The following is a 13,162-nucleotide window of genomic DNA, read 5'->3' as shown; positions in this document are numbered from 1 at the left end:
AGAGGACATACAGCCCAGGTCGTCTTTTTTCTAATAGCATCCTCGAGTCCTAACTCATGATATCAGCTTATAAAGGGAAAGCTTATAGCCAAGAAAAAAAGTGAACTTGAACTGAGAGAGAGCACACAGCCGGATTTCATGTTCCTTCTCCAACTGACATAGAACCAATATTACTATTATTTTTTGCATTCTTTTTTATTGCAGTCTGGTCAGTTTACCATGTTGTGTCAGTTTCTGGTGTACAGCATCATGTTTCAGTCACACATATACATACCTATATTCGTTTTCATATTCTTTTTCATTATAGAACCAATATTGTTATTTTGCAATCATTATTGACCCTTTCCCTGAAATGAAAAATAATGACTCTCCTTCCCAGTAGAGCTAATTTGATGCCGTCAGTCTCAGGAGAGCCTGAGAAACCGGGAGTGCCGAGTGCAAAATTTTTCAGCCCATCTCCTCCTCCTACTCCTCTTTCTTTTTGAGCTGGGCTTCATTCACACTCTGCCGATGTTACAACTGGGATTTCCCACGTGGCCTAACGTGCCATCTCTGGTGCCATTGTGTTCTTGCTGAGCCTCAACCCTGTGCTAAGACACTGTTCTTCACCCCAAAGAGCTCACCCCCCCCACCCCTGTTATAGGAAAGAGGGCAGGTGGCTGTCAGCCAGAGTGCACGGGATATTGAACTAGTGAATCCCTTCCTTCTGTGTTGGCCAATAAATAGCCACCACCCCATCTCACCCCCAGGGTCCCCAGGACCTACTCAGTTTCCATAAGTCAAGGGGTACCACCTTTAAAGGCCCCCACCCTGCTGCACACCATAGCTGCGTCCATGGGGCTTGTTCTGTGCATGCCGGTGCACGCTGCTTGTTAAATATTTGCAGTTTTACTCTAAGGACGTGTCCTTTTAGTCAGTGGGGATTTTAAAAGGGTAATATCTCAAGGAGGAGAAACTCCAGTCCCACCTTCCCCTGACTCCTATCAGAGTTCCAAAGGAATGTTGGTAAATAAACATTTCCTATCCAGACTCTGCCAGCTCCTCCGGGTGGACCGGCCCTCTGGGGGACCACACGGGTTTATCTCTCCCCTAGAGGTTTCCTCCTGGGCTGACTCTGGAACATGGGCTCACAGGCACGCGTCCAGAAAAGAAGTCAAAAGGCAGCTGCTGTCATAATACCCAGAGGGACACAATTTAGAAGGCATTTCCTGAGAGTTTGTGAAACACTGAATCCAGGAATATAGAGGATTCCGTGGCATTTCCCTTTCTAGATATCCTTCTGCCGGAGAAGATTAGTGCTTGGAAGCCTTGAGTAGGAAAGGGGACCAGATGCCCTGGAATGCTGCTCCAATTCTGTCTTCCCAAGATCCTAAGAAAACAAGGCTTCAAACACCACACTCCCCTGTTTACGGTTCTTGGGTATTTCTTTTCAGATCCTCATGTCAGAACCAGGGAAACTCAGCCAGAAAATTAAAGTGTGGCTTCAGGAGTACTGGAACATCACAGACCTCGTGGCCATTTCCATGTTCATGATTGGAGCCATCCTTCGCCTACAGAGGCAGCCTTACATGGGCTACGGCCGCGTGATCTACTGCGTGGACATCATCTTCTGGTACATCCGTGTCCTGGACATCTTTGGTGTCAACAAGTACCTGGGGCCCTACGTGATGATGATCGGAAAGATGGTGAGTGACTAGAGGCCCTGTGGCTGCGCTTAGGACCTGACGCCAGGTGTCAGGTGTGGTCATGGCACATTTCATTTGACCTTTCCTTTGTAGCTGCTTTCTTGCAGGACGTGTTCTTGGCTTTAAAATACACAGTTCTTGGGGCGACGGGAGAGCACAGTGGTAGAGCATGTGCTTAGCGCGCCCAAGGTCCTGGATTCAATCCTCAGTCCTTCCGTTAAAAAAATAAATGAGTAAGTAAACATAATTACCAAAAATAAAAATAAAAAGCATAGTTCTCCTACATATTGATGGCTTAATTAAAAGTCCAGCTGACAGACATGAGTCGAGGGCCTACTGTATATACTGACAGATTTTGGATAACCTCCTAACATGTAGTAGAAGCCAGAGACAAAGGGGGCCCAGGGTCACTCCCCCAACCCAGACTCCAGACAGTCTTCAGCTTGTGTGCTGTGGCCTGGAGTGGACACAGGCAATTCATGTGATTAGGTCAAGGTAAGGCAAATCCACAGCAACACTGACCCCAGAACAGGTCAGGAAATATGAAACTAAAAATGAACCAGCAATTCATTCTTTCATCACCAAAAATATAACCTCAGTGTTGAGACTAGTCCCAGAAGAAAGGAAATTTTCTACACTTAGGAATAACTCTTTACAGGGCAGGTGGTTTCAAGCCAAGAGATACATGGTTTCACTGACCCCAGCGAGGGCCCTTATCTTCAGAAATGGTCAAAATTGGGAATTATACAAGGACAGTATCCACAGGAGCCAGCGCATTGCTTGTTGTAACAATCCACTGTGTGAACGCATCTTCTGGTGCACCCAAGTCCTAGATGTCTTTGGTGTCGACAGGTACCTGGGGCCCTACGTGATGATATCAGAAAGACACCCTGTGAGTAACTAGGCACCATGGCGGGACCTGAGGCCAGGTGCTAACCATTTGTATAATAAATGACTAAACATCAGTGTGTACCCTCCACTCATTATCTTGTTGCCTCCTTAGATGTCTCCCCCTCTTACTCCAAAACCTGGGAGCCCATGGTGGGATGGAGAGAGCCGAAAGAAGCTCCCTTCATCTTAATTAAGCACTCCTGAAGTCTTTGAGGAACACAATGTAACGAACCAGGTGAACTCGACCGCGAGTCAACGCAGTAAGAGATGCGTTTCCTCTTTCCCCAGATGATTGACATGCTGTATTTTGTGGTCATCATGCTGGTGGTGTTGATGAGCTTCGGAGTAGCCCGTCAAGCCATTTTGCATCCAGACGAGGAGCCTTCTTGGAAACTGGCCCGAAACATCTTCTACATGCCCTACTGGATGATCTACGGAGAGGTGTTTGCAGACCAGATAGACCGTAAGAATAGAATTCATAGTAAGATTCTCTTCCCTGCTTCCCAAGGCAGATGATCGGTTCCAACTTCCTGGAAGAGCATGTGTTAATTGGGGAATGACATCTTTTTGAGTCTGCCATAGGCATCAAAGGATTTTATGAAGAAATAAGTGCAGATTAGGAAATGTTGATTTTTGAGACACCAGTCATTTCTCCCACTTTGAAACCACTCGCAAAATTTCTGAGTCTCACATCCCTTAAGCACCTCCCTTCACATGAATGGAGTCCCAGTGCCAACATCCTAATTTTTCTTCAACCTGAATCTCTTTCTGCCCCGAGATAGAGCTGGTAGAGTTATTTTGGTCGAATGAGACAGGAAGCAGGAGGGTGACCAGTGCCTTGTGTCAGCCTCCTCTTCAAGCTTCAGAGCATGTTTTCCACGTGGCTGTCAATTTCCTCTTCACTCCTGGCATGCTATTTTTGTATTAGCAACAATCATCTGGATGTTAGTGGAGGAAATGAGCTGCAATCCTGCATGGATTTCTCGGGAATGTAGGTCCCAGCTCTAACCCAGGCTGAGCTGGTAAGGTGACACTCTGACGTGTCCCTTGCGTTGTAACGAAGCAAAGTTCAAATGCTTCCTGGACAGTTTCACTGGGACAGGTGCTGCTCCGCCCATGAACCAGGCTCTTAAGGCCTGTTTTCATGTGAGCACCAATATTTTAATTTGCCCATTAGGGGGATGCTACAGCTTAGTGGTAAAGCGCCTGTTTAGCATGCACAAGGTCCTGGGTTCAATCCCCAGTCCCTCCATTAATAAATAAATGAACTTAATTACCCTCCCCCCGAAATTTTTTGCCCCTTGTGCTCTGTCACACAGCATTTGATACAATAGCATGGCTGCTACTTCCAGTGTGATGCTTCCTGAGAATGAAAGGTCCTGCATATCCCGGCCCTTGTACAAAACACAAGGTTGTCCGGTGTATCTGTGCCACTAGGCTAGCCCGACAACCGACTCAACACAGCGCCTTCTACCTGCTAGCACTCATAACGTGATTCAGAACATTCTCATCACGAGTATCTCAGCATCAATTACCGGATATGTTGGTGGCGTGGTGAACCAGAACATGAAAATCTAATTTGGTTTCAAAAGACTATTAGCTTAGGTAAACATTCATAAATGCTAAAAGTCCCTGGATCCAGACATAAGGTATAATATTTTTACTGTTTTTTTTTTATTAAATTGTTTTCAGTAACACCATGAAATGTAGGTTTTTGACTCTTGATCTGATTTCATAATAATTTCGTATTTATTTGTGTTCATGAGGTGTTTGTGTTGGGAGCCAGGGGGTGCTTGGTTGGTTAACCGACACATTAAAATGATCATCTGCCAGGAGCCTCATGTCTTTTTAACTAGTGAGCTTTTGCTATTGCTCATAATAAATGGAAAAATAAATATTCACGAAATATATGTACATATATATTTCCTAGAATTAATAATGTGTACAATTCTTCCAAATAGATCACCACTTCCCAGAGTGAATCCGTAATTCCTGAGCTTGGAACACTTGGCGTTTCTTGACAGTAAAACAGTTCTCGTGTTGTTATTCATGTGTTTCACTTTTCTCTCAATCGTCTTCTTTTCTTTTCTCCCTTCCTGTCAAAACTAAAAAAATAAAATGCTGCTTTCCAATCACAATACAGTCTACGCCATGGAAATTAATCGTAAGTGTACGCATAACTGGTGACTCTAATCCATGAAATGTGTGTGTTAATTAGTGTCTCCCTCAGCTAACTACTGATAGTCTTATACTGGTTTCAAATACTTCTCTTATTTTCGAGTGTCAGTACTTTTTTAAACTACAAGGAAATGATAAGTAAGTAGACTTAAATTTGTGGAGTTTACTTCACTCATCAGTGTTGGGATCACCCTACCTTTTTCTTCAGAACATAGGTCCCAGATGATCAAAGTGACATTTCAAAGGAGCAGAGAGAGAGAAAAGAGTCTTTTTCAAATCTAGAACAGTTGATGAATGGATTTGAGGCTAGAGAGGACCCTTACGTCCTACCTCATAGTAAAATTATTTTCAAAGTTAATGTACAAATGATCAAGAAGACAACATACGCTGAAGCTAAAAAATTAGAAGACACAGTAACGTTCTAATGGAAAACAGTAAAGAAACGGCAAAGATAGATGTCTGCTTAAAAGTTAAGAATTTCTGGGAGCAGGGGTGGGGGATGTAGCTCGGTGGTAGAATATGTGCTCAGCATGCAGGAGGTCCCAGGTTCAATCCCTGGTACCGTCACCAAAAGTAATAAATAGATAAACCTAATCACCTCCCCAATATTAAAATGTTTTAAATAAAAATATTATAATTTAAAATAAATTTTTAAAATGTGATAAATCAATGACAGGTCAAAATAAATAGAAAATAAATTTTTAAATTTTTAAAAAACTTCTGTATACAAAAAACACAACAAAGAAATGAAAAAATGTTTACAAATATGACACGTTAAGAATGACTCTCTCTAAGGGTGTAGGAAGGGATAAACTTTCAAAATTGCATCTCTTGGGGAGTGATGGAAATGTGAGCTATCTCGATTGTGGTGGTGGTTTCATGAGTGCATACGTTTATCAAAATTCATCAAATTATACATCTGAAATATTTGTAGTTTACTGTAGAGGAACCATACCACAATAAAGACGTTTTTTAAAAAAGAAGAATAAAAAAAAAAAAAGAAAGACTCTCTGCAGAAATGAGTTTCTGATTGCCTTGGTTTAAGTTGACATTTTTCAAGTGGAAATTATGGCTTACACAATCAGAAAAGGAAATCAGATTAAAAAAGAAGTAGGTCCTTTAAGAGCATATGTCAGTTACTTAGTCTTTCTATTCTACATAAAAGTCAAGCACAAAGAGCCACACTTCTGTTGCAGCTCCTTGCGGCGACAACCAGTATGATGAGGACGGCAAACGCCTGCCCCCCTGCATCCCGGGCGCCTGGCTCACGCCAGCCATCATGGCGTGCTACCTGCTGGTGGCCAACATCCTGCTCGTGAACCTGCTCATCGCCGTCTTCAAGTACGTGTCCCAGCCGCTGGCCGGGTGCTTGTTGTTTATCGCTTTACAGCTGTTCAGTTGAATCTCAGAAATCCCCCCCACGCTGCCATGGATTTCCATGGAATTCCACTAGGGCTTTCAGATGCGTAGAACTTTCCACAGTCTCCTTAGTTCAACCATTCAACAGCCTTCGTGTCTTCGTAAATCAAGAGTGGACATTTGAGGGGCGGGTATAGCTCAGCAGTAGAGTGTGTGCTTAGCATGCACGAGGTCCTGGGTTCAACCTCCAGCATCTCCATTAAACAAACAAACAAACAAACAAACCTAATTACCCCCCCCCCCAAAATTAAGAGTCAACCTTAAATTTCAATTCAGTCTTGGTTAGTATTTTAACACTTCAGCGTGTGTTTTAACCTAATGAAAATCTTTTCTTAGATGAAAGTCTCCTGAGATAGAGAAGATTTATCAGGTTGTACCTTTAATTCACTACCAGAGCCACAGGGAGCAAAGCTAATTTCATAGGCTGTGACAATCATTGTGATAGTATATAAAATGTTTCTTATCATTTACAGAATGGAAGATAAAACAGCCTAGGAAAGAAATGGCTTAAAATTCAAAATAAAGTTTCTTGTAAAACTTGCCCCTTTTGGCACGATAGGTTCAGTATGTGACCATGATTCATAAATGTTGGGAAAAAATTATTTTAGCTTCTAAGATGACAAATATGAGAGAAAAAAATCCTTTATAGAAATATAGCATCTTCATTGCTGACCAGAGCATTGGTGAGAATCTGGTTACACTCCTGACTTGACAGATTAGAAAATGAAGGTCAACAGAGGTTAACCGGCTTTTCTAAGGTTCCTATGTCGGTAGACAACATGCTTAATCAGGATTCCAACAATCTTAAGCTTACTACCTCCCCTCAGAAACTAAAGGAAAGCAAAGATTGTATCTCTCAACATCCAAAATTATGGGGGGCGGGTAAAGCTCAGTGGTAGAGCATGTGCTTAGCGTGCATGAGGTCCTGGGTTCAACCAAAACAAATAAACCTAATTACCCACCCCAAAACAAGGAAACAAAATTATGCTCCTTCGATCAAAATGTTCAATGATTAACCAACTCAGTTACCAAAAAAAAGGGCAGTCGACTAATTGTTTGACTGAATGTCAAGCTTAAATATTTCAGAATGTTTAGTTGAACGGTTCATACCTTTAAATATCAGAAATAAAATTTCCTGAGCATTCAGGAGACTGGAGTGTGGTTTTTCAACAATGCACTAGGTAGCATTTCAAGTTTTCTAAAAATTAGATTGAGTTGCTTCTTTTTCTTAAACCTGACCTTTTATGGAAGCATAACATGTAAGCATAAGTGTACTTAGTTTCCTAACTTTAAAATTTTTTTTTAATTTTAACTTTTTTTTTAATTGACATATGGGCAGTTTACAATGTTGCATCAATTTCCGGTGTACAGCATAATGTTTTAGTCATGCATACACATACAGATATTCCTTTTTATATTCTTTTTCATTATAGGTTACTACAAGATATTGAATATAGTTCCCTGTGCTATACAGTATAAGCTTGTTGTTTATCTATTATATATATAGTAGTTATTTTTTTTTAATTTGAAGGAGGGACTGGGGATTGAACCCAGGACCTCATGCATGCTAGGCATGCACTCTACCACTAAGCTATACCCTTCCCTCCTGGGTAGCATTTCAGTACACTTAATTCTTATTCATTTATACGAGTAAAATGACCTTGAATGCAGATAATCCATGTCAATAGGACAATGAAAAGACAGGAGGTTAGTAGGAGTCAGTATTAACGAGCACTAACAGGCCATTTCATTGTATATTTTCAATTCAGTTTCAGTAACTCTGATTGCTCTGTGAAATCATAATAAAAAGTAACACAACTAACTGAAAACGTATTCTTTTTAAAGCAATACCTTCTTTGAAGTAAAGTCAATATCCAACCAAGTGTGGAAATTCCAACGATATCAGCTGATTATGACGTTTCATGACCGGCCAGTCCTGCCTCCACCAATGATCATTTTAAGCCACATCTATATCATCATTATGCGTCTCAGCCGTCGCTGCAGGAAGAAAAGAGAAGGGGACCAGGACGAAAAGGATCGGGGACTGAGTATGTGCAGGGCTCTCCAGTGTCTATCTGGGGCTAGTTTGAAAGAGGGTTCCAACTGGATACCTGCATGGAACTCGCCTTAAACACACACTCTAGTCCAGCTGTGGTTCTCTGCAGAATACTGCTCATTTTTAAATAAATGATGGCATTTTCTTTAGTTCTTTTTTTTTTCAGGTTTTTTTTTGGGGGGGTAATTAAGTTTATTTATTCATTTATTTTAATGGAGGACTGGGGATTGAACCCAGAACCTCCTGCACACTAAGCACACGCTCTACCACGGAGCTATATCCTCCCCCTCCCCAAGACAGTTCTTAAAAATAACTTTTCTGTGTAAATCGGACATTCCTTTCAAAATGTTTTAATTTGCTGCAAATAAAGAGAAAGGAAAAACACTCATATACATTTGACTCTGTCCATAAAGTATCTGCAAAAGGCTTTCTAGAAAATAGTACTCATTTTCACTTTCCAAGTTAGCTGTGATTTTGTTTTTCGTGTTAAAAAGTGAGCTGTTTAGCTCCAGCGGAGAGATGATTGCTGCATATTACAGTGCGCCTTTATGTGGCAAATAGTCGCGGGAGTCACAGTGCTACCTGCAAGTAACGGGAAGGGAGCTTGATTAAGGGCTGGCAGTGAAACTGGCAAGGATGCAACTAAATCGATTCTGGCGGAAGTGGCTGGTTTCTCACCTGGTGACCCCTTCTGCCTTTACACAGAGCTATTTCTCAGCGACGAGGAGCTGAAGAGGCTGCACGAGTTCGAGGAGCAGTGTGTCCAGGAGCACTTCCAGGAGAAGGAGGACGAGCAGCAGTCGTCCAGTGAGGAGCGCATCCGTGTCACCTGTGAGAGGTGCGCCCTCGCCACCGCATGGCGCAGGGGCTCCAGGTTCCTCCGCCCCTTTCTAGGGGGATGTCAAGTTCGTTTATTTTTTCTATTTTTTATTAATACTTTTTGAGATACAGTGGATTTGCAGTGCTGTGTTTGTTTCTGTTGTACGGCATATTGATTCAGTTATACATATATACTCTTTTCCGGATTCTTCTCCATTATAGGTTATTTCAAGATATTGAGTATAGTTCACTGTGCTATATAGAATAAACTTGTTGTTTGTCTATTTTATATATAGTAGTTAGTATCTGCTAATCCCAAACTCCTAATTTAGCTCTCTCCACCCCCTTTCCCCTCCCCCATAACCATAAATTTGTTTTCTATGTCTGTGAGTCTGTCCCTGTTTTGTAAATAAGTTCATTTGTGTCTCTTTTTTTTTTTTTAGATTCCACATATAAGTGATATCATATGTTATTTTTCTTTCTCTTTCTGCCCTACTTCAGTTAGTATGACAATCTTCAGGTCCATCCATGTTGCTGCAAATGGCATTATTTCATTCTTTTTATGGCTGAGTAGTATTCCATTGTGTGTATATGTGTATGTGTGTGTGTGTGTACCACATCTTCTTTATCCAGTTATCTGTTGATGGACATTTAGTCTTGGTTATTATAAATAGTGCCACTGTGAACCTTGGGGCACATGTATCTTTTCAAATTAGAGTTTCCTCTGGATATATGCGCAGGAGTGGGACTGCTGGATAATGTGATAACTCTAAACATTGACTCTCAGTTCTTGTGTTGATTCAACTTTGGGTTTTTATGCATTTTCCTCAAAAAAAGTGTGAAAGTACCTAGATGATGGTTATATATTGTATATAGAGGTGAAAAATGACATTTATTGCAAGGATTCCAGGCCAAAACCCAAACAAGGGAAACAAACAAAAGATCCCTGACAGTTCTTGCCCAGCCCCCAAAGTGGGAGCTTTTAGCCCAATACAGTCCACGGAGAGAACAGCTGGCTGGAGGGCCGTGTGACTTCCAGGGGCATTTCTCCACGCCCTCAACACACAGTGTTCCCTGGGCCAAGGGTGGTCTCCCACAGGGACTGAGCTCATCATCCTGCCCTGTGCTCCTGTTGCTCCTTCCACCGCCTGCCCAGCCTAGAGGAACAGAGGTAAAATGACTGCCTCTGTGCTCCTTCGAGAGCAGGAACTACAGGAGGGGTGAAGGCGTCTGTCCCCATCAGAGTGGAAGCCTCTAAACCAGGGCGGTGTCTGTATTTCAGACCCTTTTCGGTCCTGAGTACCCAGCAAGAACAGCATTATCTGTAGGGTAGCGCTTAACACATGCAGAATGAGTGACTGGTCATGTAGGCGAGTCCACATGTGAGCAGATGCAGGCAGGTCCAGGAGGGACAGAAAGGGTGACATTAGCCACACTCGATAGCCTTGTTCTTCCTGCCTTGGCGACTGCAGAGCATCCAGCAAAGGTAGACGGGGGACAGCCAACCTCCACAATAGACAGTTTTTTGAGTCACATAATCTTTGAGAGCCTTGATCACTTAAAAAAAAAAAAAGCAATTTTAGCTATGTTAAAGAGCATGATGATTGATAAAACGTCGTTCAGAAGAGTTCAACCAACAATGCTTGTAGAAGGGTGAGCATGCAGAGGGAGACACATCTAGGGGATTCTGGTGCATCATTCTGTCCAAAGTCCTCAAGGTTAAAATGTTCTGATCTCCTGCAGAGCATGTCTGATACATACGTGTATATTGAGAAACAAAAACATGATAGGACTTCAGAAGAATACTCTAGTACCTAATTCCCAGTGAGGGTCCCCTGCAGTGACAACAGAAGTCACGACACACCTTGAAGTCTCCCTGCTGTGTTCACAGGAGAGATGATGGCCCCGCAGCTGCAGGTCTCTGCCCCCTCCCTCCTCCTAGACCCAGTCACCTGAGAATCCTACCGGCCAAATTTAAGGGTTGTCTGCACCAGCTCTGGGCCTTAATAAGGTCCGTTTTCAATAAAACTTCGAAACACTACTTTGCTATTTTCCTAGTAATTACTAACCTTTCCAGAAATAAACAGGACTTCTTGAGAAGGATAAAGTGCCCCCATCTTGATAACCGAAAATTTCCATTTGGTGGTTAGACGTTAATGAGAATTTAATCCCAGCCAGTAATTTTACAAGGGCGATTGTGTTGTAATTTACAAGGGAGATCTGGTGGTTTTGCTCTGCCTTCCCCCACCCCCTGCCCTCCCTTCCCCGAGCATTGTTTGGAGTTTTACCATGCTTGGACCAGGGCTCCAAGAATGTGGTTATCAGGCCACTACCAAATTGCATTTTCCTCCAGGGGCTCCGAGCACACGTAAGAGGAATGAAAGTGTGCAGGGCAGTAAAAGCAGGCTACTTCCCGTTTCCCTTGGCTGAGATCTCCAGTGGGGAAAGGGGAGGGATGGGGGCACATTCCTGCCCCTCCGGTTCCCTTTGTTGACGCTTTCTTGGCTGAATCACAGGTGAATGCCAGAGAGAGGAAGAGGAGGAGGTCTGGGAGAAGGTAGCTTTTCTTTGTTCTTAACCAGGGCAGCTGGGGAGCAAGAGAAGGGGAGAATGGAAAAAATTAGTTCTTTCTGATGAACTGTGGGCAGTGATTACATTTAAAATCAAATTTTAGGGTCCTTAGAGGTCTCTGCCACTTCTTTAATCTTTTTTTTTTTAATGTTTAGTGTAGTTGATTTACAATGTTAGTTTCAGGTATACAGCAAAGTGATTCAGTTATACATATACTTACATAGATTTTCTTTTCAGATTATTTTCCATTATAGGTTATTACAAGAAATTAAATACAGCTCCATGTGCTACACAGTAGGACCTTGTTGTTTATCTATTTTATATATAGTAGTGTGTATCTATGAATCCCCAACCCCTGATTTATCCCTCCCCGCCCTTTCCCCTCTGGTAATCATAGTTTGTTTTCTATGTTCGTGAGTGTGTTTTTGGTTTGTAAATAGAATTTGTATCATTTTCTTTAGATTCCACATATAAGTGATATCATATGATATTTGTCTTTGTCTGACTGACTTCTCTTAATATGCTCATCTCTAGGTCCATCCATGTTGCTGCAAATGACATTATTTCATTCTTTTTTATGGCTGAGTAATGTTGTGTATATATATATATATATATATATATATATATATATATATATATATATATATATATATATATATACCACATCTTTATCCAGTCATCTGTAGATGGACATTTGGGTTGTTCCCAGGTCTTGGCTATTGTAAATAGTGCTGCTGTGAACACTGAGGAGCATGTGTCTTTTTGAATTAGAGTTTTCTCCGAATTTATGCCCAGGAGTGGAATCTTTGATCTTCTTTATATATTTGATTGCTTTTCTTGTCTGCATCACCATTTGTCCCTTGATGATTTTCCTGTTCTTCTCTCAGTTGGACCTGCGCCACTGGGACGGCAAGGTCAGGTTAGGGGTGAGCATCTACAAAAGACACTGTCGGTGTCCGTCCCTTCCTGGCCTCGCTGTTGTCTGGGCACCTTGCAAAACTGGAGCCAGTGATTCACACACGTGTTCACACGGGAAGTTTACACGCTTGTTGTGCTCCTCCGTGCAGGGTGCTTTGAGGGCTTATGTCCAGGAACCAAACCAAACCAAAATCAGGCTTATGGCCTTCCCCTGCTGCTTTGAAAGGTATATCTAAAATTCCAACAAACTGACCATTTATTTGTATCATATAATTTCAACATTTTGTCAGATCTGACACTTCATCTGAGGAGGCAGGGAAGGAGCCGGGATGTATATTGAGTTTTTGCAACAAAGACCAGGTAGTCGTGATGCAGGGAAAATGTGGAGTGAGAGGATGGCCATGTCCCAGGTCGCAGGCGAGCCCCTAGGATGCACCCTACCAAGTGAGGGTCCTTGGCTGTGCGCAGGAAAGAATTCAAGAGCGAGCCATAGTAGAGTGAAAGCAGATTTACTCAGGGAGATGCACACTCCACAGGCAGAGCTGGGCCGTCTTACCCAGAAGGGAGGGCGGTGGCCTCAGAGCATGGGGTCGGCTAGGAGAAATGAGATCAGGCCACGAGGTGT

The 13,162-nt window shown here is 42.4% G+C and overlaps 1 protein-coding gene across 3 annotated transcripts in view; it reads left to right on the top strand.

The window, feature by feature from the left end:
- The window catches only part of TRPM1 (transient receptor potential cation channel subfamily M member 1), a 57,629-nt gene that overhangs the window by 30,677 nt on the left and 13,790 nt on the right, over positions 1-13,162 (top strand). For 2 of the 3 annotated variants that reach the window (XM_032469087.1, XM_032469089.1), the window contains 6 exons: positions 1,434-1,685; positions 2,865-3,039; positions 4,720-4,740; positions 5,951-6,095; positions 8,019-8,221; positions 8,935-9,067. In XM_032469087.1, coding sequence (XP_032324978.1) covers positions 1,434-1,685; positions 2,865-3,039; positions 4,720-4,740; positions 5,951-6,095; positions 8,019-8,221; positions 8,935-9,067 — 929 coding nt within the window. Of the gene's footprint in view, positions 1-1,433; positions 1,686-2,864; positions 3,058-4,719; positions 4,741-5,950; positions 6,096-8,018; positions 8,222-8,934; positions 9,068-13,162 lie in introns of all 3 variants that reach the window. The other variant, XM_032469088.1, reaches the window with a different exon arrangement.

The sequence above is a fragment of the Camelus ferus genome, chromosome 27 (assembly GCF_009834535.1).
Source record: "Camelus ferus isolate YT-003-E chromosome 27, BCGSAC_Cfer_1.0, whole genome shotgun sequence".
Taxonomy (NCBI): domain Eukaryota; kingdom Metazoa; phylum Chordata; class Mammalia; order Artiodactyla; family Camelidae; genus Camelus; species Camelus ferus.
Note: the sequence above shows the minus strand (reverse complement) of the source record. Positions and strands in the feature narration are given on the sequence as shown.